General features: G+C 44.3%; 2 protein-coding genes and 1 long non-coding RNA gene across 3 annotated transcripts in view; 1 reads left to right on the forward strand and 2 right to left on the reverse strand.

The window, feature by feature from the left end:
- The window catches only part of LOC306916944 (DENN domain-containing protein 2D-like), a 31099-nt gene extending 21952 nt beyond the window's left edge, over positions 1 to 9147 (forward strand). The window contains exons 9-14 of the mRNA XM_079495043.1: positions 3461 to 3609; positions 4664 to 4838; positions 6192 to 6242; positions 6380 to 6461; positions 7082 to 7330; positions 8058 to 9147. Coding sequence (XP_079351169.1) covers positions 3461 to 3609; positions 4664 to 4838; positions 6192 to 6242; positions 6380 to 6461; positions 7082 to 7330; positions 8058 to 8125 — 774 coding nt within the window. The 3' untranslated portion in view covers positions 8126 to 9147. The remainder of the gene's footprint in view (positions 1 to 3460; positions 3610 to 4663; positions 4839 to 6191; positions 6243 to 6379; positions 6462 to 7081; positions 7331 to 8057) is intronic.
- LOC306916953 lies at positions 8559 to 9454 on the reverse strand. Its single transcript, XR_013789065.1, has 2 exons — positions 9293 to 9454; positions 8559 to 9118 (listed from the first exon to the last, which is right to left on the reverse strand). It is a non-coding gene; the product is annotated as an uncharacterized lncRNA (long non-coding RNA).
- A 2555-nt stretch (positions 9455 to 12009) lies between these two features.
- LOC306938582 (DNA damage-regulated autophagy modulator protein 2-like) lies at positions 12010 to 25096 on the reverse strand (the record flags this gene model as incomplete). Its single annotated transcript, XM_079522821.1, has 7 exons — positions 12010 to 12406; positions 14388 to 14480; positions 17676 to 17758; positions 17852 to 18029; positions 19403 to 19545; positions 21836 to 21903; positions 24966 to 25096. The coding sequence occupies 7 exons, from the start codon at positions 25094 to 25096 to the stop codon at positions 12284 to 12286; spliced, it is 819 nt and encodes a 272-aa protein (XP_079378947.1). The 3' UTR covers positions 12010 to 12283.
- Positions 25097 to 25638: the final 542 nt, after the last annotated feature.

Here is a 25638-nt window from a genome sequence, read left to right on the forward strand (position 1 = left end):
TGAGATCAGATTCAAAAAATGTCTTCTACATCCTGACAGTTTTCTGAAAAAGCTATGTTTCTGTCAGTGGTTTTTCGATTTTTCAAAAATAGCAGATCTACAAGCTCGTAGCGCGCCACTCGCGGGTTAAAGGAGCACTAGTCCAGTAATAATGTAATTTGACCTCTAACTAATTGCAAAAAAACCAAACTCAACTGATTTTGCATCTTCAATATATCCTGAATAACAGAAAGAAAGTTGCCTGGAATTGTCTGAGGGGAAAGTGTTGAAAATGGCCTGTACAGTCTGGCCACCATTGACATCCTATTATAAGGCAATATTTTCTACATTTCCTTATGCTTTAAGTAGCATGTGACATATCAAACTAGGTTGTTGTCATGATGCTGAAGCCATTCCAAGCATTAGTTTTTCATAAAAACACTCATTGGGCTAAATTTGGCCATAGCAACTTGCCAAAATGTAATGAGGTCAGCACATTTGGGCTAGTTGCTATGGCCAAATTTAGCCCAATGAGTGTTTTTATGCAAAACTAATGCTTGGAATGGATTCAGCATCATGAAAACCCCCTAGTTTGATATGTCACATGCTACTTAAAGCATAAGGACATTTAGAAAATATTACCTTATAATAGGATGTCAATGGTGGCCACACTGTACAGGCTATTTTCAACACTTTCCCCTCAGACAATTCCAGGCAACTTTTTTTCTGTTATTCAGGATATATTGAAGATGCAAAATCAGCTGAGTTCGGTTTTTTTGCAATTAGTTAGAGGTTGATCCTGTATTTTCCATAGATTTCCTGTACTACACTTCATATAATTGGTCCTCACTACTGCTCATTGAAAGATGACATTTCTGTCTACAATTCAGAAACCTGACTACCACAGTGACATAATCGTCGGTAGACAGATTTTGGTCATTTCAAAAAAGGATTTGAAACTATTTTAAATATATTTTATTAATGCAAGAACAAGGGCTGTAGCTTTTCTACTAGCTTGGAATCCCCATTGATGATGTCACTGGTAGGCAGGTTCCATAGCCCAGCAATGATATGCAGACTGAGTAGACAGATTTTGGTGCCATCTTATAATGCAAATTATATGAAGATATGGTTGAGAATGAGTGAAGTTCTCCTTTAATCTATTAAAACTGGGAAAGCACCTGTGTCATTTTAGAGTTTTAATAATAATAAGTGCATCACTTTGTGCCGTGATGCGAGCTTGTACATCTATAATATTTTTGAAAAAGTGCAATAACTACTATTGAGTATCGGCCTCTGGTCTTAATGGGTTAAAAAGATTGCAACGTTGATGTTTGATAGCTACCGGTATGTTAGTGTTTAGGGATAAATGGTGGAGGCTTCAAACAAACTGTGACCAGTTCTTTCTTCAGAAGGTGTGGCCCTTTTTTGTATTAGTAATATAAAGGAGAGACTTAGAATTGAGCAGGGCTGACTCAGCGTTGACAGGTAAATAAAGTGAGTCATTTTGATACAGATGGTGGCAAGACTAACTGTTCATCACAGTTTTTTTTGTAATGCAAATTGAGTCGATAGCACAGGCAGACTCTTCACATACTAACTACAGCATGTCTGAAATAAATGTCAGAGCTGAAATCATGACAGACATGTAAAATTGTAAATATGAAATAAATGCTTAAATATGTAGCTAGGTGTAGAGTCCACAGAAGTGAACCTTTCAAGCCTGTTTTCTCAATTCGCTGTATTCTGCAAGACTACTCTGTAAGCCATATCTCCAAAACTGGTGGGTCAAACTGAACAACCAATATGTCAATTTGAAGCTATGATTCCCTGCTGTCATATGACATGAACAACTAAAATTAAAATAATTCAATGACTTTGCCTCGGTCAGAAACGGTCACAGATTATCGTTTGAACATGATCTGCCTGTTGGAAACCTTGTTTGTCCAAAACCGTTACTTTTCAAGAAATGTAAAAAGAAAAGAAAAATAAGAACCCATGTCCCTAACTTCCTATTGAACCTAGGTTATTATTTAGTCACAAGCTCTTGTTAATTATCAGTTCAATATTTATAAAACTCACAGATACACTTAACCACATTCTGTTTTGTGAGCTAGTAGTTTCTACACACGTGTCGTACTGTATGATAAGATTAAGTAGGGCATTTATTAACGAAGAAAACGTTGGAAAAGTTGAAATACATTAAGACATTAAGGCTTCAATACATCATAAAGCAGCTGCTGTGTAGGGCTGGAAAAAAATATCATACAAATAATTGTGATTAACGATTTAATTTTGTTTTTGGCATTGAACATTGGGGACATAATGCATTTTTTTTTTTACCTTTTATGCTTTGTGATCGGAAATTGCACAGGGCAGATATGAGAAATAACAAATTACTTTCCACTCCTGAATGAAGTGTCTGGTGCTGGGAGTCTGGTGCAACGCACAGGTCCTGGCGGTGCTCCTGGTGAGAGCAGGAGGACCTGGTGAGACGTAGGAGGGGCCCGGACAGGAGTCAACCCACAGAGCCTAGTCCTTCCATGCGCCAGAATTATGCCTCCCAGTCCCGGCAGAGTAGTTCCGGAGTGGTTCCAGAACTTCCAACGGATTGTGTGGCCCTGGTCTTTCCCTAGTGGGTCTGATCGAGGGTAACTGGGACGTAAGTCGGGACTTGATCACCCCGGCTGGGTCACCTGAGTGAGGGGTATTATGTTCGTGAGACCCGAAACCCTGATGACCTTGGGATACATCACTGAGGATATGTCCCAGGTGCATCCAAGCGATGTATTTTCGTTCTGACATTTAATCATTTTATACTTTTCAAAAAGAAAATAGCTGATCCACAAGCTATTTGTGTCACTTTGTGAAGTGTTACATTTCTTTTTAAATGAATGATCATTTTTCAACATGGAAACGATTAAAATCATTGCGGTTATCTCAAATAATAATGGCTCTATTCCATTCTGGTCAAATTGCCGTAACATTTTGTGAAAAATACATATTTAGCCCCATGTTCGAATGCCCCCGCCCCCTGTCTCTCTATGTCGTCCTCAGACTAGCCCTCCATCAGCATTTCCAGTCATCTTGGTTCTCCATACATCTGGCCAGCTCATTGGTGCTTTCTGCACCAGCATCTTTCTTTAGTACGTCCACGTAGGTAGGTGTGGGACGTCCTCTCGATCGATGCCCGTGTGTTGGTTCCCACACCCATGTCGGTGGCAGTGGCCAGCTAGTCTCATCCTCCTTACTGCTATCTTCTCTGATACACTTGGTAATGCCCCTGTCAAAAATAGCTAAAATCGCTAAAACAAAAGAAAGCAGCAAACACTAAAACATGAACCTTGGTTGAAAAAAAACAAAACAAAGTTGTCCTTTAAGTTTTATTCAAAAGACTGTGGCTAAACAAAAAATCTAAATTTGCTGTCCAAATCAAACGGTGACTCAGGGCATCTTATCTTATCTGTCATCTCCTCCCCAGATCATCAAGCTGACGCGTCCGTTGGACTCGTGGCTGGAGCACGTCAGCTTCGACACGCTCTTCCGCTGTCTGAGCGACTACGAGGTGATGGTTGTGTTTGGCGCCGCCGTCCTGGAGAGGCGGATCGTCTTCATCGCCGATGAGCTGGGGTATTAAACTCTTTTTCTGCTGCTAGCTGCTAGCATAAATGTAGTTGCCAGCGCCTGTGTCCACTTTAACCCATTCTGACCTGAGATCAGATTCTAAAAATGTCTTCTACATCCTGACAGTTTTCTGAAAAAGCTGTTTCTATGTCATTCGTTCTTTGATTTTTCAAAAATAGCAGACCTACAAGCTCGTAGCACGCCACTTGGTGGCGCGCTATGAGCTTGTAGATCTGCTATTTTTCAATAGCTAAAGCATAACTTAATGCTAACACCAAAAGGGGTTCCCGCCCAAACTGCAACCATTTGCTATGATTAGCATTAGCGCACACTGTTTACATGTCGTCATCTATAGGCCTAATGGAGGAAAGTCAGCTTGGTTGCTAAAAGTTGCACGTTGAGCAATTTCACATTTGTGATGACAGCTCTGGCCGTTTTTAGCCCAAGGTGTGTTTTTTGTGCAAAACCAATGCTTGGAATGGATTCAGAATCATGAAAAACCCTTAGTTTCACAGTGTCACATGCTACATAAAGCATAATGAAAATTTGAAAATCTTGCCTTTTAATATGGTCACATATATCCCCTGTAAAAAAAATAATACCGACAACCGGTCAGCAAGTGGATTCATGAATGCATGTATATATTATAGACAATATTTTAGGCCAATAAACGGGTACATGTGTTTGGTCCGACGATTCTTTGATCCGATACCCCTAACCCCTAACCTAACCATAACCGCAAGCACGGGAGCAGGCGCTAGTCCGAGGTGCGGACACATATCGAACCAATGCTCCGTCGGACCATAGTATGCCTCCCCCAATAAACTAATTATACCAAATTTTCCACTATAAACAAAAGAAACTGGTTGGCTGCCAGACTATCTGTTTGACCAGAATGGAGCAGAGCCTTCATTAGTATCATCATCATCATCGGTAACACCTGTGTAGGAAGTAGGGAAGGGTCCCCAAGTCCTTTCCAAAATGGCGTGTTGTGTGCCATTTTGCCCCATTCCCCTAAGAAGTGTTCAACTGACCTCAGTCCATTTGTCTCTCTGCCCAGCACCTTATCGCAGGTCATCCACGCAGTGACGGCGCTCCTCTATCCGTTCACCTGGCAGCACACCTACATCTCCATCGTTCCAACAATCCTCATCGACGTGGTCTCGGCCCCGACGCCGTACCTGCTGGGGGTCCAGAAACGCTTGCTGGATCTGGTCACTGACCAGAGCGCTGATGTGAGGTTACAGCAGGGGTGGGGTGGGCAACGTTGACCATGGAGAGGGCCACTATTATTCCCACACTCACTCCAGAGGGCCACTATTATTCCCACACTCACTCCAGAGGGCCACTATTATTCCCACACTCACTCCAGAGGGCCACTATTATTCCCACACTCACTCCAGAGGGCCACTATTATTCCCACACTCACTCCAGAGGGCCACTATTATTCCCACACTCACTCCAGAGGGCCTTATTGCATATTACTGTCATAGCAAAAATAGCCGGTCTACCAGCTCAAAACGCTCTTTTGCTATATTTGAATTGCAATTTGGAATAATCTTTTGCTATTTTTGAATTGGAATCCTGAAAAGTAGTATTTTCAAATGCCTTTGAAATGCCCTTAAATTATAGTTATGTTAACTTTATGAACTAAATACAAACACATCGGACATAAAAAAGACAACATTTTAATACTACTCAAAAAGCTACTGATTTAGACTGAAGTCATTAAAGCAAGTCATGTTTGCATGTTTGAAACTGTAACAACTGAAATCAATAATATATCGGTATTATTCTGATATGAACCTGAGGGCCACATTAAGTGAAGGTGGGAGCCGGGGCCTGCATTTGCCCATGTATGAGTTACAGCATGACTGCTTGACAGGTGGTCCTAGGGCAGTGGTTCTGGGACCCCCTAGACTCCCCAAATAATTTTGAGGGGGGTCCCCAGATGATATATAAGCGTATATATCATCTGCCTGGCGGCCTCAAATGTGGGTAAAATGCGGCCTGTGGGGCGCCCCCTTGTGGCCCCTGGTAAGAATTAAAGAAACATCTTTGAAGGCTAATGAAAGTCACAGGTATGGTGTCTGCGATATGGAGTGTGAGATTACCATAATGACAGTAATCCTTAATTATATTACATCATATTCAAAGGGCTGTTGGAGAGAAATGAGACAGACTACAGTCACTTTACTATACAGTGTACCTGCATATTTATAAAGTGACAATTCAAGGCCTTTCCAAGACCCTTTTAATACCTACAAATCGATCAGCATACAACGCCTCGCATTTGTATGCATGTAGATCAGGTATTTTGGGGGGGGGGGGGAGGTCGAGGACCACTGGCTTCATTTAATGCTAGGAACCCCATCAAGGATTATCTTAAATTGTACTTTTTAAAATCCTGACCATTTGATATATTTTCGGTTAATTGCCCTTTCCTAACCTTGACAGTCCTTAGGTGTAGCATTTGTGGATTAATGAGAGTACCGTTAACCTCAGTGTCCAGTCACAACATTCAAATAGTTCCGCCATTCAAACTAGACGGTAGTGAACTTATATCTGCATTTCTTCTTCTTGTACAGTTGCTTGTGGTGGACTTGTCCGAAGATAGGCAGGAGACATTCCTATTTTCTGTAAGTTTCACAAGTCTATTTTTATTCTCTTGTTTGTTTCAAATGACATATTCTACAAAATGTGAGAGTTTGAGAACATTTATTGTGTGAAACTTCCAGTCCCTGTCGGTGTTAATGTGAACCCCCTTTGTTTCCAGCTTGGTGACGAGAAGGACATTCTGCCCCCTAAGCTCCAGGCCGAGATGTTACAGGCACTGAAAGAGAGAAAAGAAAACCCTAGTGAGTACAAACTGGGCTTGAAGTCAAACTCTCAGCAAATGTTTACATTGTTGTACTACTGGAGCAAACAGAGTTCTTTGGTTTTTCAAAAAAGACGTACACCAGCGGTTCTCAAAGTACTGTCTGGGAATCCCCAGGGTTAAATGGTAAATGATGCATTTATATAGCGCCTTTATCCAGGGCGCTTTACATAGATTGTGCATTACATTCACACACACATTCATACACCGATGGCGGCGGAAACCATGCAAGGCACCAACCAGCACATCAGGATCAATTAGGGGTTCAGTGTCTTGCTCAAGGACACTTCGACACTAACTCTGGGGGAGCCCGGGTTCGAGCTGGCGACCTTGCGGCTACCATCCGGCAACTCTACCCCTGAGCCACCGCTGCCCCCAGGAGTCCTTGAGCAAAATGAGTTTAACCACTTTGCCCCTAAATGCATCAAGCTCACAATGCATCGCAATGACGAGCATGTAACAACCTTCTTGGTTTCTTGTATGTGGGACCCTGGCACAAAAAATATTTCCCAACATTACCATGACTATTCCATGGCATTTCAAAATGTACGCTACTCAGAAATACCTTGTGAACACAGCGCGTGTGACCTTCCCTTTCAGCCGTGGAAGAGATGAACAGCATAGTCTCCGAAGCCTTCCTGCAGTTCTTCGTGAAGACGGTGGGCCACTACGCCTCGTATGTGAAGCGCGGTGCGGCGGCCGATGCCAGCGGGGTGTTCGAGAAGCGGAGCTTCTACAAGGCCATCGACTCCAAGACCACGCGGCACTTTGTGAAGAAGTTCATCATGACGCAGATGTTTGACCTCTTCATCCAGGAGGTGGAGCAGAGGCACACGGGGACGCACCAAGGTGAGAGCTGGCTAGCCTAGGACAGGGTAGTCTCACCAAGGTGAGAGCTGGCTAGCCTAGGACAGGGTAGTCTCACCAAGGTGAGAGCTGGCTAGCCTAGGACAGGGTAGTCTCACCAAGGTGAGAGCTGGCTAGCCTAGGACAGGGTAGTCTCACCAAGGTGAGAGCTGGCTAGCCTAGGACAGGGTAGTCTCACCAAGGTGAGAGCTGGCTAGCCTAGGGCAGGGTAGTCTCACCAAGGTGAGAGCTGGCTAGCCTAGGACAGGGTAGTCTCACCAAGGTGAGAGCTGGCTAGCCTAGGACAGGGTAGTCTCACGTGGCCAGGCAACTAAAAGTCTGGCAACGCGAGACCAATAGAACTATCCTGACTATAATATTCGTATTCCTAGCAATATTTTTTTTAGATTTAGCTTTTTAGGCCTTTTTTCCTCCTCAATAGTCGTTATGCCAACTATTTCCACCCCACACACCATGCAAATAATTAGTAATCGGATATCGGCCAAAATGTCTATATCATGCGTACCGATAACCGTGTCTTTTTTTGTTTATAGTTAGGCTACGGTATGTTCTATTTTGTGTGCTTGTAGATCACCTATTTAAGAAATAAAACAAATTGCCTATAATTATAAAACCCCAAGGTTAAAGTGGTTTACCTTCACAATGTTAACATTCTAGGTAATGTGTGGGATTTTTGACTGACCTTTTTTCCCATTCTTTAATTCCACAGGAATATTTCACAAAAAGATTGTCGAGTACCAGGAAAAGAAACGGGAGAAAAAGCCAAAGAAACACTAATCACTTTGGTAAATTACACTGTCTGTATACGTGACCATTATCTGTATATAAGGGATTAAGATGTGAATTTTAAAGGTTTTAGAGTACAAAATGTTGATTGTTCAGTGTGATGTAAATAATGTGTTTTTATTAATTAATGTGTATTGTGTAGCGTTGTTCTAGTTTCTTTAAATGTTGCTGCTACTGTATGAGGCACACGGGACGTTCCAGAAGTCTGGAGTCATAGGAACATACTTCACTCAATTCTTCCACAATGGATTTGTACACAGCATAGTCATAGGAACATACTTCACTCAATCCTTCCACAATGGATTTGTACACAGCATAGTCGTACTGACTGTCAGTGGTGGAAGTATTCTGCAGAGCCGTGTTGATTTCGTCGACTAATACTAAGACGAAAAATGTTCGTAGACTACCTTTTTTCACCGACGGAAACTAAATGAAAATAAGCTACCATGAGTAAAACTAAGGCTAAATATGTTGACAATGTTGTCAACAAATAAAAAGTAGATTAAAATGTTAGGAAGGGACTATAGTGGACAAGAGATCCAGTATGTCATTTTACACTTGCAACCCGTTGTGAGCTTGTAGATCGGCTATTTTCAGCAAGTGTATAATCAGCCATTACGACGGCATCAAGGCCCGCCAAAATACATTTTAGTCAACTAAAGCTAGATTAACACTAAATTATTCCAGATGACTAAAACTAAATAAACTATTCAAGAAACTAAAACTGAAATCAAAGTTGCTGTCAAAATCAACACTGCTGCAGAAAGTTTAAATTATACAATAAAAGTAGAAATACTCAGTTAAAAATAAACCTAAAAATTTACTTTCCATCACTGAGAGCAGTGAATGTCTGTGCTGTGGTGCCAGGCAGTTACTGCTGTATATAGGCCTATAGATAGTTTTGATATCGTCACAGACTGAAGGCCAAGACCGCACCAATGCAACTAGTCGCAACTCCTTGCAACAAAACAGCTTTTATAGGGCCTGTCCACACCAATGCAACTAGTTGCAACTCCTTGCAACAAAACTGCTTTTATAGGGCCTGTCCACACCAATGCAACTAGTTGCAACTCCTTGCAACAAAACTGCTTTTATAGGGCCTGTCCACACCAATGCAACTAGTTGCAACTCCTTGCAACAAAACTGCTTTTATAGGGCCTGTCCACACCAATGCAACAAAAAATATATAATGATTGCATGGAGTTGCATTGTTGTCTTGTGGACTGGCCTTAACCCATTTAGACGATTCTACAAATGTCTTCTAAATCATGACAGTTTTCTGAAAAACCTATGTTTCTATATCAGTGGTTCTCAAATGAATAAAACAATAGCAGATCTACAAGCTCGTAGCGCGGCAGTCGGTGCCGCGCTACGAGCTTGTAGATCTGCTATTTTTTTCAATAGCTAAAGTATAACATAATGAAACGCCAAATGGGGTTCCCGCCCAAAATGGGCTAAAGAGGTTTCAAGTGAAGGTGTGCGGCGAGAGCCAACCTTACCGGACGTTCCGTCTTTGACATGCATCACGTTCTTCTCCTATGATTCCAGAGCTTTTGGAAACCCCGTGTTGTTGACATTTCAAAAGGTCCGAGGCTTTTTTTAGTTTTTCAATTCCACTGCTGGTTCTCTTCCTGTGGCCAAGGTCTGCGACTGTCCATGTGACGGCAGAACAAGATCATTTCAAATAAAGACTAGTTAATTTTCAACGTAATTTCTTCATTTTCTTTGTAAATGTAATTGCATGTAGCCTATATGTATAACCAGTTGCACCCACAGATGTGGCAGTCATGATGCAATGGGGCGCACGGATGCACGGGGCAGCAGTGGCTCAGGGGTAAAGTGACCGGATGGGAACCACAAGGTTCCCAGTTCAATCCTGGGCTCCCCCAGAGTTAGTGTTGAAGTGTCCTTGTGCAAGACACCTAATTGCTCCCGATGTGCAGGTTGGTGCCCTGCATGGTTTCCTCCGGCATCGGTGTGTGAATGTAATGTACAATCTTATGTAAAGCGCCTTGGATAAAGGCTCTATATTTACCATTCATAAATCATGTTTTTAAAGAGCAACAATTTAATTAATTCACATCAAATCAATGGAAACATGTTCATAATTCTTCAGTGAGCAGCAAAATGGACTTCACATCAAACCCGACCTACAGTCTACTGTGGCAACACAGCTAGTTAACTGTCACAGATAAAGATTGTATTATGGCGAGGTTCTGTAAACTACAGCACCCAGTACTTGGTATTTGTTTTTACTTGGTACCAGCAAAAATCTGACATTTCAATAAATGTCAGAATGAACATACATAATATGTACAGCATTTCCACTGAAAATACAAATTGTGCGTCAAGAGAAGGCCTATGAGGAAACGGCGCTCGGCTCCTTGGTGGTGTCTTGGTGTCAGATGCTCCCTGCTAGCAGTGGGGACTGTTCCTAGTGGTCCAGGTGTCTTGGTGTCAGATGCTCCCTGCCAGCAGTGGGGACTGTTCCTCGTGGTCCAGGTGTCTTGGTGTCAGAGGCTCCCTGCCAGCAGTGGGAGCAGTGGGGACTGTTCCTCGTGGTCCAGGTGTCTTGGTGTCAGATGCTCCCTGCCAGCAGTGGGGACTGTTCCTCGTGGTCCAGGTGTCTTTGTGTCAGATGCTCCCTGCTAGCAGTGGGGACTGTTCCTCGTGGTCCAGGTGTCTTGGTGTCAGAGGCTCCCTGCCAGCAGTGGGGACTGTTCCTCGTGGTCCAGGTGTCTTGGTGTCAGATGCTCCCTGTTAGCAGTGGGGACTGTTCCTCGTGGTCCAGGTGTCTTCGTGTCGGATGCTCCCTGCTAGCAGTGGGGACTGTTCCTCGTGGTCCAGGTGTCGGATGCTCCCTGCCAGCAGTGGGGACTGCTCCTTGTGGTCCAGGTGTCTTGGTGTCAGATGCTCCCTGCTAGCAGTGGGGACTGTTCCTCATGGTCCAGGTGTCTTGGTGTCAGATGCTCCCTGTCAGCAGTGGGGACTGTTCCTTGTGGTCCAGGTGTCTTGTTGGTGTCAGATGCTCCCTGCCAGCAGTGGGGACTTCCTCGTGGTCCAGGTGTCTTGGTGTCAGATGCTCCCTGCCAGCAGTGGGGACTTCCTCGTGGTCCAGGTGTCTTGGTGTCATGCTCCCTGCTAGCAGTGGGGACTGTTCCTCGTGGTCCAGGTGTCTTGGTGTCAGATGCTCCCTGCTAGCAATGGGGACTGTTCCTCATGGTCCAGGTGTCTTGGTGTCAGATGCTCCCTGCCAGCAGTGGGGACTGTTCCTCGGTGTCCAGGTGTCTTGGTGTCAGATGATCCCTGCCAGCGAGCAGTGGGGACTGTTCCTCGTGGTCCAGGTGTCTTGTTGGTGTCAGATGATCCCTGCCAGCGAGCAGTGGGGACTGTTCCTCGTGGTCCAGGTGTCTTGGTGTCAGATGCTCCCTGCCAGCAGTGGGGACTGTTCCTCGTGGTCCAGGTGTCTTGTTGGTGTCAGATGCTCCCTGCCAGCAGTGGGGACTGTTCCTCGTGGTCCAGGTGTCTTGGTGTCAGAGGCTCCCTGCCAGCAGTGGGGACTGTTCCTCGTGGTCCAGGTGTCTTGGTGTCAGATGCTCCCTGCTAGCAGTGGGGACTGTTCCTCGTGGTCCAGGTGTCTTGGTGTCAGATGCTCCCTGCTAGCAGTGGGGACTGTTCATCGTGGTCCAGGTGTCTTGGTGTCAGATGCTCCCTGCTAGCAGTGGGGACTGTTCCACGTGGTCCAGGTGTCTTGGTGTCCGATGCTCCCTAACAGCAGTGGGGACTGTTCCTCGTGGTCCAGGTGTCTTGGTGTCAGATGCTCCCTAACAGCAGTGGGGACGTTTCCTCGTGGTCCAGGTGTCTTGGTGTCAGATGCTCCCTGCTAGCAGTGGGGACTGTTCCTCGTGGTCCAGGTGTCTTGGTGTCAGATGCTCCCTGCCAGCAGTGGGGACTGTTCCTCGTGGTCCAGGTGTCTTGGTGTCAGATGCTCCCTGCTAGCAGTGGGGACTGTTCCTCGTGGTCCAGGTGTCTTGGTGTCAGATGCTCCTTGCCAGCAGTGGGGACTGTTCCTCGTGGTCCAGGTGTCTTGGTGTCAGATGCTCCCTGCTAGCAGTGGGGACTGTTCCTCGTGGTCCAGGTGTCTTGGTGTCAGATGCTCCCTGCCAGCAGTGGGGACTGTTCCTCGTGGTCCAGGTGAGCCCTGACGTCGTAGTGACTGTAGTCGTACAGGTGGTTACTCTGCAGCACAGCCTGCACCCGCATGTCCAGTTTCTGCACAAAAAACAGGACCCATTTAGACCTGAGGACGATTCTACAAATGTCTTCTAAATCCTGACAGTTTTCTGAAAAACCCTATGTTTCTATGTCAGTGGTTCTCAACCTTTTTCATGTCAAGGACCCCCACAATTATATGAAATTGGCCGCTGACCCCATCTGAAAATATGTTGTTCCAGGGACCCCCCCAGATGCAAATATTTGAGTTAAAACGTTCACTCTGAAAGAATATACAGTATTCAAAGATTTTCGTCACATTTTCGCTATTTTTCAACAGCTAAAGTATAATGCTTAAAACACCAAAAGGGGTTCCTGCCCAGAATGAGTTAAGGTGACTCCACACCAAACAGTCTCGTTCAGACTAGTCAAAGACTACTTAAAACTGTCAGATTGCAACAGACTAGCTAGCATTTTTAATCAGCACAAACCAGTTGGCAGACGAAACATCATTTTTTTCCCCATGCAAATTAGCCTTTTACAGTGTTTCCAGTTCTGCTTATTATAAGCGACTTTGGGCTAGTTTTCCTGTAACATAGCTTAATATTCATAGTTGCGTGTTGCTTTAGTCTGGGCTTGTTTCTGAAGTGTAGTTGCCTATTTGGGCATGTTTTCACAATTATTTTTGAAAATAGCTGAACTCATGTCATTCAGTAAAGCCCATGCAGCGATTGAGACATCAATTTGTTTAGTTACACCCCCCCCCCCACACACACACACACACACACACACACACACACACACACACACACACACTGTTTCCCAATTTTGACACTGTGTCAAATTTCCAAGTCCCTTTGCACTGTAATCCCTTGTCTCTACTGACCCCTACTGGTTGGTCTTAGTGAGGATGCATCTGATTATGTGTCATCACCGGTTTGCTTCTTTTTGCCTAGTCTCTCGAGTCGAGACAAGACTGTTGACTCACGTCAAATTCAAAAGAAAAGAGGGCACTGTTTCTCCTTTATTTGCCGATGGGTTCTCAGATTGCTTTTTTGCCTAACTGAGGAGTTTCACCAGGAGGTATAAGGACCAGGAGGATGCAACATGTGCGGAGGAAAGCACTATTCCTCCTAGTTTTACACACACACACACACACCACTGAACAGGTTCACTGACCAACCACGAGGAGTTTCTAGTGCAGCAGTGACACAGATTGCCCTCCCCACCAGAGTGTAGAGTAGGAATTAGGAAGTAGTAGGCATACTATATTACTCTGCTCCCCACTGGCTTCCCACCCTTAAACATGGCCAATTAGTGTTGGTTTGGGATGCCAGGACAAGCCAGGGCCAACCGGAGGATTTGAATCCCTAGGGCCCTATTTTTCGTCACCGCCTTACACCTTATGATCCCTACACTTCTATTCCTTTTTTTTCTATCTATTTTTTTTACCATTTTGAAAAACATTTTTGAATAGTTCAAATAGCCGATCTACAAGCTCACAACGTGTCAATGTAGATTGGATATTTGAAAAATCACACCCCGTGTGAACTGAGTGGTGCAGGGTCTTATATAGTCTGATCAGCTATGTCAGTGACGTCACACACTAACCATAGTAACCATGCTCACCTTTGCACGGACACGTAGGTATACAGGTACACAAACATACAGACAAAGCTGGTTGTTGGAGTGGTTTGCACCACTCAACAAAAATGTAAAATGTGGGGGCGCCCGCTGGCCTAGCGGTCCAGGCACATGCCCGCATATAAGCTCTAGCCTGACGAGTCCCGTTCATGACGACCTTTGCTGCATGTCAGTCTTCACTTGATACTATCAATAAAAGGCAAAAAGCCAAAAAAACAAATCTTAAAAAAAGTTAAAGTTAAAAAACAAAAAAAAGGCAAAGACGTTTAGGGATAAAGGCAGTGAGCACTATAGTCTCCACGGTGGTGGGCAGGAATCTTACCTCCTGCATCAATTTATTCCAGAGAAACAAATCTCGTTTTGAATGAAGTTAGTGGAGCAGCATCTCTTACTATACCTGGAAGTCTTTGATGTAGGTGAGGAAGAACAAGATGAAGGAGAAGGCCAAGGACCACTCAGCTGCTGTGCTGACCAGGTGGGCTGCATAACCCTGCAAATACGGATACCCATTTAGGCCTGACATCAACATTTTAAAAATGTCTTCTAACTCATGACAATCTTCTGAAAAACCCTATGTTTTTATATCAGTGGTGCTCAATATTTCATGTCAAGGACCCCCAAAAAGGTATGTAATTGGTCGCCAACTCCAATCTGAAAATATGTTGTTCCAGGGACTCCCCCAGAAGCAAAGATTTGAATTAAAAACGTTCACTCTGAAAGAATATTTATTCAAAGATTTGCGCCACATTTTTCCACTGAGTGCCGCGCTACGAGCTTGTAGATCTGCTATTTTTCAACAGCTAAAGCATAACATAATGCTTAAAACACCAAAAGGTGTTCCCGCCCAGAATGGGTTAAGGTCACGGACATGCGCTACAACATCCTGACAACACACATTTTATTCTTCATTATTTCCAATAGCTTCATAAACCTGGCTGGTATAATTAATAACCCCATTGCATCTTGTGGAAGCTTTTCTACATTCAAAAGAAATAATTTGGAAAGCTGAGTAAGGAGGAAACTACTACAGACTAAATTCTGGCACACGTTTGCATAAACCTGCCCGCAATGCAAATCACGAACGGTAGGAACCACATGCAGTACGAGAGGGAAGTGGAACAGAATTGTTTAGAGATTTCTCTAGAATGATATATAAATAGTTAAATACAAGTTAAACATACAAATTCTTTAGTTTTGGGTCTGAGAGGCTAAGGGCTCCATTTTCGTCACCGCTAAACCCCTTATCCCTAAACTTCTTTGCCTTTTTTTTTTACTATTTTGAAAAACATTTTTGAATAGTTCAACTAGCCAATCTACATTGACACGTTGTGAGCTTGTAGACTGGCCATTTTAACAATTCAAAAATGTTACCCCTTATGGGATAAGGGGTTTATCGGTGACGAAAATGGAGGCCCATATCTCATGGTGGTCCGTGGCTCAAATGCAGAATAAATAATCGGCCTTGAAATGAAAAGGGTTGAAAACCACTGGGTTACAGGGTTATATTGTGCTGTCGGGCAGAAACCTTGTATCTTCATATTGTGACGTCCTTTATTATTTATTTTTTTCCCCCCCGTAATTTAATGACATACTTTGTCATAATACAGTCATGTAACTGAGGTCACAATTCTGTGTTAAATGTATTTGGTGTCACTGCTCTCTGTGCATTCCTGTGGGTGGGGGATTCCAGTACAGCGATCAGCAGTCACTAACAACGTTATTGATTAAAGATTCTACCAACGTTAAGGGATAGACCCGCCTCACCTGTGTCTGACTGCATGGCTCCCTGGCAGGCACCTTTTTACTGATACCTCGCGTCACCAGGCTTTCCACCTCGGAGGTGTGTGATACCGGTCGAGAGCGGATGATATCATTACGTCATGTTGTAGTCATTGTTTTGTAGTCAGGCCGGAACCCTCTAAACCAGAACATCCTTTCCCTCAAACCGGAAGAATACCTTGACCCTGATGCAGAGTAGTGCGAGACACGCTTTTATTAGGAAGGTATTATTCTTCCGGTTTGAGAGAAAACTAGTTCCAGATTGAGGCTTCCGGCCTGATGACTACAAAACAATGACTACAACATGACGTAACGATATCATCCTGATGACTACAAAACAATGACTACAACATGACGTAACGATATCATCCTGATGACTACAAAACAATGACTACAACATGACGTAACGATATCATCCTGATGACTACAAAACAATGACTACAACATGACGTAACAATATCATCCTGATGACTACAAAACAATGACTACAACATGACGTAAGGATATCATTCTGATGACTACAAAACTATGACTACAACATGACGTAACGATATCATCCTGATGACTACAAAACAATGACTACAACATGACGTAACGATATCATCCTGATGACTACAAAACAATGACTACAACATGACTTAACGATATCATCCTGATGACTACAAAACAATGACTACAACATGACATAACGATATCATCATCCACTCCCGACCGGATCATAAACCCGAAAAGGAATGCTGCCCAGGCTAGTGTTAGGCATAGTTTTACTGATGTTGTACTGTGGGTTAGGTTTAGGCATAGGTGCAAAAACGAGAACTGCAGCCAATCACAGCGGTTCTCCCTAGAAAAACGGTGGCATCCATATTAAACACGCGCCACTGACAAGTCACAGCACTTAACAATCACTAACCAGTCAGCAATCACTGACCAGTCACCACCAGCTTGATAAAAGCAGTAGTAAGATGAATGGTGTGGAGGGAGGCACACTCACACACACACAGGAGCTGCAGCAGGTCTGTACTTAACTTTAATAACTTGAATATATTGTATATGATCAGATAAACAATAGTTGTGATGCTAGCTTTTTCCAGTAGATGTCCACCTCCTATGCTGATTGCTGGTGTCAATTCATAGCAGTGGCTGCTGAATCACTGAGTGAAACATGAGGTTGAAATGTTTCGTTTGAAGTGTTTATTTTGTTACATTTGACAAAAGTAACACAAATAGCCAAAGGGTCAAGACTGTTTTAGCGTTGTCCCTGCGGTGTGATACGTCTTGTTGCACGTTGACCCTAGTGATTCAACGCATGGAATCCAATGGCCAAAACCACACCAAAGGGTCGAGACGGTTTTAGCGTTAACTCCTTGCAACCGTTTGGACCCAAGGTGTTGCATGGTGACCCTTTGGTGTGGTTAGGGCTTTAGACTAAAGACCAAGTCGACTAAGGTTTCCCAGAAGGCTAACTAGGACTAATTGATTGAATATTTTATTAGACAAAAGAAAAAATGCAAACAGCACAAGGTACAGTCTTGTGCGGTCTTGTTTCCATTCGGGTCCCATGCACTGTCTCACACATATATAGTCCTCAACAAGAATCTAAAACACTAAAGCCCACAAAGGGTCGACATGCAACTCCTTGGGTCCAACCGGTTGCAAGGAGTTAACGCTAAAACCGTCTCGACCCTTTGGTGTGGTTTGGGCCATTGAATTCCAATGCAAACAGCACAATGTACATCACTGGGGTCAACGTGGGTCAACGTGCAACAAGACATATCACACCGCAGGGACAATGCTAAAACCGTCTTGACCCTTTGGTGTGGTTAGGGCTCAATATTTTTTCACAAAATATTGTGAAAAAATGAACACTGATGCCTCGTAGCAGGTCCTAATAATTTGGTTCACTGACCTTCTCCCCCGGTGTCCAGTTGAGTTTGTGGGTCAGCTCTACGTCTGGCAGGTCATCATAAAGTACCACCGATGAAACAAACACTGTGTGGAATAGAAAGAGAGATGCAACAGCGTTAGAGAGGTGGGCACATAGTATTATTAGTCGACGAAATCAGCTCTGGGCTCTGAACATACGTGTGACGATGCTGGCCATGGTCCACAGCCCCACCACGGTGCGCGCCCACAGGATGTCCCTGCCGTGGAAGCGCGGCTGCATGTGATAGGACAGGCCCGTCTGCACCAGGATGTAGAGGGAGCCCGTGCCGAACGTCAGCCCCGCCCCCACCAGGTGCACAGAGATGATGGCACTTTTCTAAAAAAAAACAACAACAAAAAGATAATACGAGATTAAGATAAGAGACCTCACAGAAGTCCCCCGAGAGGAAACGGGGAATCGTATCAGCAGCTGCTGATGGTATGCAGATACCGCAGCAACAAGAGACCTAATATGGGCATGCAAGAGAACAGAAGCAGATGGAAACGGATGTCGAACCACAGTGGGTTATATGCACACAGAATAACTCTTCCGGGCCGCATCCAGGTGTTACAGATGATACTAATTAAGGCACTGTTCCATTTCGTGTCCATTTCTAAAACTTTTTTTAAATTTCAAAGGCCCCCATAACTCTGGGAGTGTACAAATGGAACCAAATGGACCCTTATGGGTCCATTTGGTTTCATTTGTGTGCACTCTCAGAGTTACACACCCGTACGGTGCCATTTGGAACCCACTCAAGGACACTTAATTGACAGTAGACACTAGACAGACAGGAAAGGGTGAGAGAGATTGGGAGTGACACGCAGCAAAGGCCATCAGGCTCGGGAGTCGAACCTGCGGCACGCCATCCGGCTGGCCTAGGTGCCCAGACGGTTGAGCTAACCGTCCGGGCTGGTGGTAATAAACTTTTAATTTTCTTTTTTCATTGATGCAAGAACAACGGGATCTATTTCAGTGTGCTAACTTTCAAGGAAGAGAAAGGCTGTAGTTTCCATTTGTTTGGAATTCACACAATGATGTTCTAGGTAGTCTTTACTGTCCACAACCCAACTCTGAGATGCAGAGAGAGTAGATGGAACAACAGATGTTATGTCACAAAAGCATTTAATTGGAATGCCTTGGCTTACTAGATACTAGGAAAAACGTCAAGTCTGAAAATAACTTCTCCATGGCTCTGCCTTTGTCTGCCTTTACAGAATATGTTTATACACAAGTTCAGATGACTAAAGAAAGTTAGGATAAGGTATGAGGGTTTAAACAAGTGACTGGTCGCACTCAGAGTGAGCGTGTTTAGTTCTAATTTCTCCACGTCTTTTGTTTTTAAATGTTTTTTTTGGTGGCTTTATTTTTTTATTTATTTTTTATGGAGGGACAGACAGTAGGCTGACAGGAAATGGGGAGAGAGATGGGGGGGGGGGTGACAGACTGGATTACCAGCCAAGGTGCCTGGACCGCTGAGCCACGGCCCAGGCCTCTCCACGGCCCAGGCCTCTCCACGTGTCTTTTAAAGCAAGGACAAACGTTTCAGCTATCCGGCCTTCGTCAGTGTGTATAAAGGTGTGGGTACACTGCACTTTTAATGGGTGGCGAAAGGTGTTCTCTACGCAATGGTAACTATAAATAATAAACATACAGCGGTGCTGGGTTCATATTCATGGGACCAAAGTACAAAAGCTAAGAGAATTTACCTGAACGTTGGCAACAATGCACATGCCCACGGAGCTGAGAAGGCCCAGGGCCAGGCCTGCAAAGTTGAGCCGATGTAGCCTCTGCTCTCCCCCTATGGCCAGGGCTTCCACCTGCTTGTAGCGCACATACACTGTAGCTACACCTGCAACGGACGTTGGGTACAAGAACAAGTCACTGAGCTAGATCCTCATTATGGTTATTATAGTGACAAAAATAAAATCAACCAGGTGCTCGATGGAGATAATAATGTAAAGTAGGGCTGGTGCTTCAAGGATCCGTGGGACTGGAATACTAAAGACAAGGTGGCGATCCGAGCACTCAAAAAGTTAAAAATCACACCCGTGTGAAGTAAGTGGTGCAACTCCGTGTGGGGGTCCCCGGGGGGGGGGGGGGGGGGGGGGGAGTTCCAGACCCACAGGAACGCACTCAGGGTGCCGGGCCGATTCCGGCAAGCCGCCCCGCGTCCGAAACGGTTGAGAAATGACAGTTACCGTGTGGGGGTCCCTCTACTGTACCCTCTACTGTACTGTACTGTACTGTACTGTACTGTCACTGTACTGTACTGGCACACCCGAAATCACCATATATACAGTTAATATGTGCGTGTGTTTGTGTGTGTGTTAGGTTGCGCACAGGTGGTGAAAAACAACCATGCTGTTTTCGTGCTCAGACGCACCCACCCACCCACCCAGCCAGCCACCCACCCAGAGACACACATAGTCACTTAAGGAAGTGGTTGCACCACCAAAATGAGGAGAGGGTAGGATAAAAAATATGTACTTTATTTGCTTGCCCTGATGTAGACTCTGTTAGAGTCGAAACATATCGGCTTCTTTTTTTTTATCCTACCCTCTCCTCATTTTTTTTGAGTGGTGCACTCCCTTACGGAGCTATGTGTGTGGGTGGCTGGCTGGCTGGCTGGGTGGGTGGGTGGGTGCGTCTGAGCACGAAAACAGCATGGTTGTTTTTCACCACCTGTGCACAACCAAACACAAACGCACACGCACATATTAACTGTATATAGGCTATGGTGATTTCGGGTGTGCCAGTACAGTACAGTAGAGGGTACAGCAGAGGGACCCCCACACAGTAACTGTCATTTCTCAACCGTTTCGGACTCGGGGCGGCTCACCGGAAACGGGCCGGCACCCTGTGGGTCTGGAACTCCCCCCACCCCCGGGGACCCCCACACGGAGTTGCACCACTGACTTCATACAGGTGTGATTTATACGTTTTGAGTACTCGGATCGCTGCCTTGTCTTTAGTATGGTTATTATAGTGTTGCATTTTTCATTCGTGTTTTTTTTTTGACCCTATGTCCTCTGTCGGTGTGTGTGTGTGTGTGTGTGTGTGTGTGTGTGTGTGTGTGTGTGTGTGTGTGTGTGTGTGTGTGTGTGTGTGTGTGTGTGTGTGTGTGTGTGTGTGTGTGTGTGTGTGTCCAATCACTGTAAAAGTGCACTGTAAAACTAAACAGTGCACTTCCTCTTCCACCTGGGCCACACCTGAGCATTTTGTTTGACCTTTGTTTGCTGTTAAATTATGGGCAGTTTAGTTTCCCCCGACTGATCTTTTTGATTGATACAAATCAATCAAAAAGATTGATTTGTATTATTTTGAATCCATTGTTTTTTTTGTAAATACAAACTTTTCTTTTTGCATGTATGCCTGTTTGTTTTTTTAAGCACTCCAAAAACGAAACCTTTTCCCAAATCACAGCCGTGAAACAGGATTTGTGTGCTTTTGAAAAGAGCAACCTTTAAAGGCTTGCTTTGTAATAGTTGTGCGGTCGGTGGTATCACATGCCCCAAAAAATAGCAGCGCTATTTTCAGTATTTGACACGGTGCATAGCTAAGTCATCAAAGTCATTTATAAATCGGGCTTAATGCTGGGTTCACGCTGGCAGATACAAAGCTACACCCGACATTTGTATCTGCTACAAAATCTACAATGCAAGTTGAGAGCGGGCTTTAAAGGGGCATTCCACTCATTTTCAACATTTTACTATGTCATTAATATACCTTAGAGCTGTTGTGTGGAAATAATAAAAAGGTCCCCATTCTGTGTTTTCTAGAACTGTAAGTATGAAAAAGAAGATGTGTTTCACCATGTTAATAATTTTTTTCAGATCTCCAGCGCGACACTATTTTCAGCATGCAACCAAGTGTAAAATAACATACTGGATCTCTTGTCCACTATAGTCCCTTCCTAACATTTTATATACTAGTTTTTATTTATTGACGAAATTGTCAATATATTTAGTCTAGTTTCAGTCATCGTAGCTTAGTTTTCATTTAGTTTCCATTCCGTTTTCGTCAGTGAAAAAAGGTAGTCGACGAACATTTTTCGTCATAGTTTTAGTCGACGAAAATCACAAAATCAACACTGCCATAGTGTGAATCTGCCCTTACTCACAGAATCATTGATTTTTTACCTAAAAAGGACGAGATGCTCAGCATGAAACCGAAGAGACAGCGCTCAGGCACATCCAAGCTCGTGTCACTGTAAACACAATACAATTACAATTTAGGCATTTAGCAGATGCTCTTAATCCAGAGCGACTTACATTACATCACAATGATCACATACATAAAAAGTAGTATTCAAATCATGAAACATGCGTAAGCTAAGAACGTAACAGTGGAATATCTATATAATGAAACTATACATATAAACTATACATATATACTATACTATGCTATACATATATACTATAAAGTGCTACAGTATGACTACATACAATGCAATTCTAGTGCTGTCTACATCACATGCTATAAGTCTGTATAAAATGCTATCTAAGTCTACAAAAGTGCTATCTAAGGGGCTAGGATAAGTGCTACGGGCCATGATGGAGTCTGAACAGGTGGGTTTTCAGACTACGGCGGAAGATTGGGAGTGAGGCTGCAGTTCTGATTGTAATGGGAAGTGCATTCCATAGTTTTGGAGCCAGAAGGGAGAAGAGTTTGGGACGTGTGGAGCGTTAATTGGCCCAGCCTCCATTGGCTGATCTGAGTGCGCGGGAGGGTTTGTAGGGTTCGATCAAACTTGCAAGATATGGGGGAGCCATACCTTTGGTTGCTTTGAATGCCAGCATCAGAGTCCAACCAACGCAAAGTGTCAGACAAAGTGTCAGACCCCCTTTCCACCGGTTGGTTCCCAATGGGAACCGGTTCAGTTCTTTTTGGTTCTTAGTCCATGAGCCAGAGCTCCAAAATTTGTGGGAAAAACTAGACTAATATTAAATTGTTTACAGTATCAATACAAGTACATTAATACATGATAACCCTTCCACAGTAGTAGCTTTTTCATATTTGCATATTTGCATATTTTCCTACATAATGCCTCATTTGCATATTTAAAAATTTAAAATTTGTAATACAATAAATCATTGTCTTCGTGTAAGTACTCAATTGGGGAAGTTTCATGGTGATAACAATCTAATATAGGTATGGTTTTGCCCACTCAATTCATAATTAACGTTCCAGTTTTGGAGCCATGGCTCATGGACTAAAAACCAAAAAGAACTGAACCGGTTCCCATTGGGAAAGGGGCCTGAGAGACCTAGAGCTTAACGGTTCCCAAACCTTTTTGGCCATGCACCCCCTGTTACCTCCCGACCTAGCTGACGCACCCCCCACATGGAAATATAAATTGCATAAGCTATATTGAGACATTTCTTATTTATCCACATATATGAACCTGAATAGGGCATATATATGCAGCATAGGCTATATTCCGCATATATGCAATATATTAGCATAATATGTTAATATATTTAAAATAAAACCATAGCACCACCAATAGCCTTTTCGTGTCACGCACCCCCTACAATTCAAATATAGCAAAAATAGTATACAGTATATGCAATGTGTCCCTCTGGAGTGAGTGTGGAACTATAGTGTCCCTCTGGAGTGAGTGTGGAACTATAGTGTCCCTCTGGAGTGAGTGTGGAACTATAGTGTCCCTCTGGAGTGAGTGTGGAACTATAGTGGCCCTCTGGAGTGAGTGTGGAACTATAGTGTCCCTCTAGAGTGAGTGTGGAACTATAGTGGCCCTCTGGCGTGAGTGTGGAACTATAGTGTCCCTCTGGAGTGAGTGTGGAACTATAGTGTCCCTCTGGAGTGAGTGTGGAACTATAGTGTCCCTCTGGAGTGAGTGTGGAACTATAGTGGCCCTCTGGCGTGAGTGTGGAACTATAGTGTCCCTCTGGAGTGAGTGTGGAACTATAGTGTCCCTCTGGAGTGAGTGTGGAACTATAGTGTCCCTCTGGAGTGAGTGTGGAACTATAGTGGCCCTCTGGCGTGAGTGTGGAACTATAGTGTCCCTCTGGAGTGAGTGTGGAACTATAGTGGCCCTCTGGCGTGAGTGTGGAACTATAGTGTCCCTCTGGAGTGAGTGTGGAACTATAGTGGCCCTCTGGCGTGAGTGTGGAACTATAGTGTCCCTCTAGAGTGAGTGTGGAACTATAGTGTCCCTCTGGAGTGAGTGTGGAACTATAGTGGCCCTCTGGTGTGAGTGTGGAACTATAGTGTCCCTCTAGAGTGAGTGTGGAACTATAGTGTCCCTCTAGAGTGAGTGTGGAACTATAGTGTCCCTCTAGAGTGAGTGTGGAACTATAGTGGCCCTCTAGAGTGGGTGTGGAACTATAGTGTCCCTCTGGAGTGAGTGTGGAACTATAGTGTCCCTCTAGAGTGAGTGTGGAACTATAGTGTCCCTCTAGAGTGAGTGTGGAACTATAGTGGCCCTCTGGCGTGAGTGTGGAACTATAGTGGCCCTCTGGCGTGAGTGTGGAACTATAGTGTCCCACTGGAGTGAGTGTGGAACTATAGTGTCCCTCTAGAGTGAGTGTGGAACTATAGTGTCCCTCTAGAGTGAGTGTGGAACTATAGTGTCCCTCTAGAGTGAGTGTGGAACTATAGTGTCCCTCTGGAGTGAGTGTGGAACTATAGTGTCCCTCTGGAGTGAGTGTGGAACTATAGTGTCCCTCTAGAGAGTGTGGAACTATAGTGTCCCTCTGGAGTGAGTGTGGAACTATAGTGGCCCTCTGGAGTGAGTGTGGAACTATAGTGGCCCTCTGGAGTGAGTGTGTAACTATAGTGTCCCTCTGGAGTGAGTGTGTAACTATAGTGTCCCTCTGGAGTGAGTGTGTAACTATAGTGTCCCTCTGGAGTGAGTGTGTAACTATAGTGTCCCTCTGGAGTGAGTGTGTAACTATAGTGTCCCTCTGGAGTGAGTGTGTAACTATAGTGGCCCTCTGGAGTGAGTGTGTAACTATAGTGTCCCTCTGGAGTGAGTGTGGAACTATAGTGTCCCTCTGGAGTGAGTGTGGAACTATAGTGTCCCTAGAGTGAGTGTGGAACTATAGTGTCCCTCTGGAGTGAGTGTGGAACTATAGTGGCCCTCTGGAGTGAGTGTGTAACTATAGTGTCCCTCTGGAGTGAGTGTGGAACTATAGTGGCCCTCTGGAGTGAGTGTGGAACTATAGTGGCCCTCTCTCTCTCTCTCTCTCTCTCCATCTTCAAAGTTGCCCACCCCTGCTATCCATGTCCCCCTGCAGCACATACCTGATGTAAGGTATGAGAGGATCTATGTGTCCCAGCAGCACTGCAATGACATAGTTGATGATGAACGTGCCAGATGACCAGGTCACTAATAAAGCCGGGAGGACAGAGACCCCCCTCTGGAACCACCACATACTGTGTACACCGCCTGAGAGGCGCAGACACACACGCACGCGCGCACACACACACACACACACACACACACACACACACACACACACACACACACACACACACACACACACACACACACACACACACACACACACACACACACACACACCGGTGTTGATTTCGTCTACTTAATACTATGACAAAAGAAATTCAACTACCTTTTCTCACTGACAAACTAAATGAAAACTAAGCTACGACGACTAAATATACTGACAATTTTGTCAACAAATATAAACGGGACTATAGTAGACAAGAGATCCGGTAGAAACTCATTTTACACTGAAAATAGCAGAGGTAGTGTACATTAGATTACGACGGCCTCAAGGGTAACAGGTACGGTCGCCCCTTTTCCATCTCGCCCCACTACTCTACCTGGCTGTAAATAACAAACATAATTCATGTTGGTGATTATATAAAAGGTATTATCATATTAATTTATCATTGTTAAGTTCATTCTGTATATCCACAGGCATAATAGCATGATGATGCCATTACAAAACAT

Source organism: Electrona antarctica, assembly GCF_951216825.1.
Source record: "Electrona antarctica genome assembly, chromosome: 2".
Taxonomy (NCBI): Eukaryota; Metazoa; Chordata; class Actinopteri; order Myctophiformes; family Myctophidae; genus Electrona; species Electrona antarctica.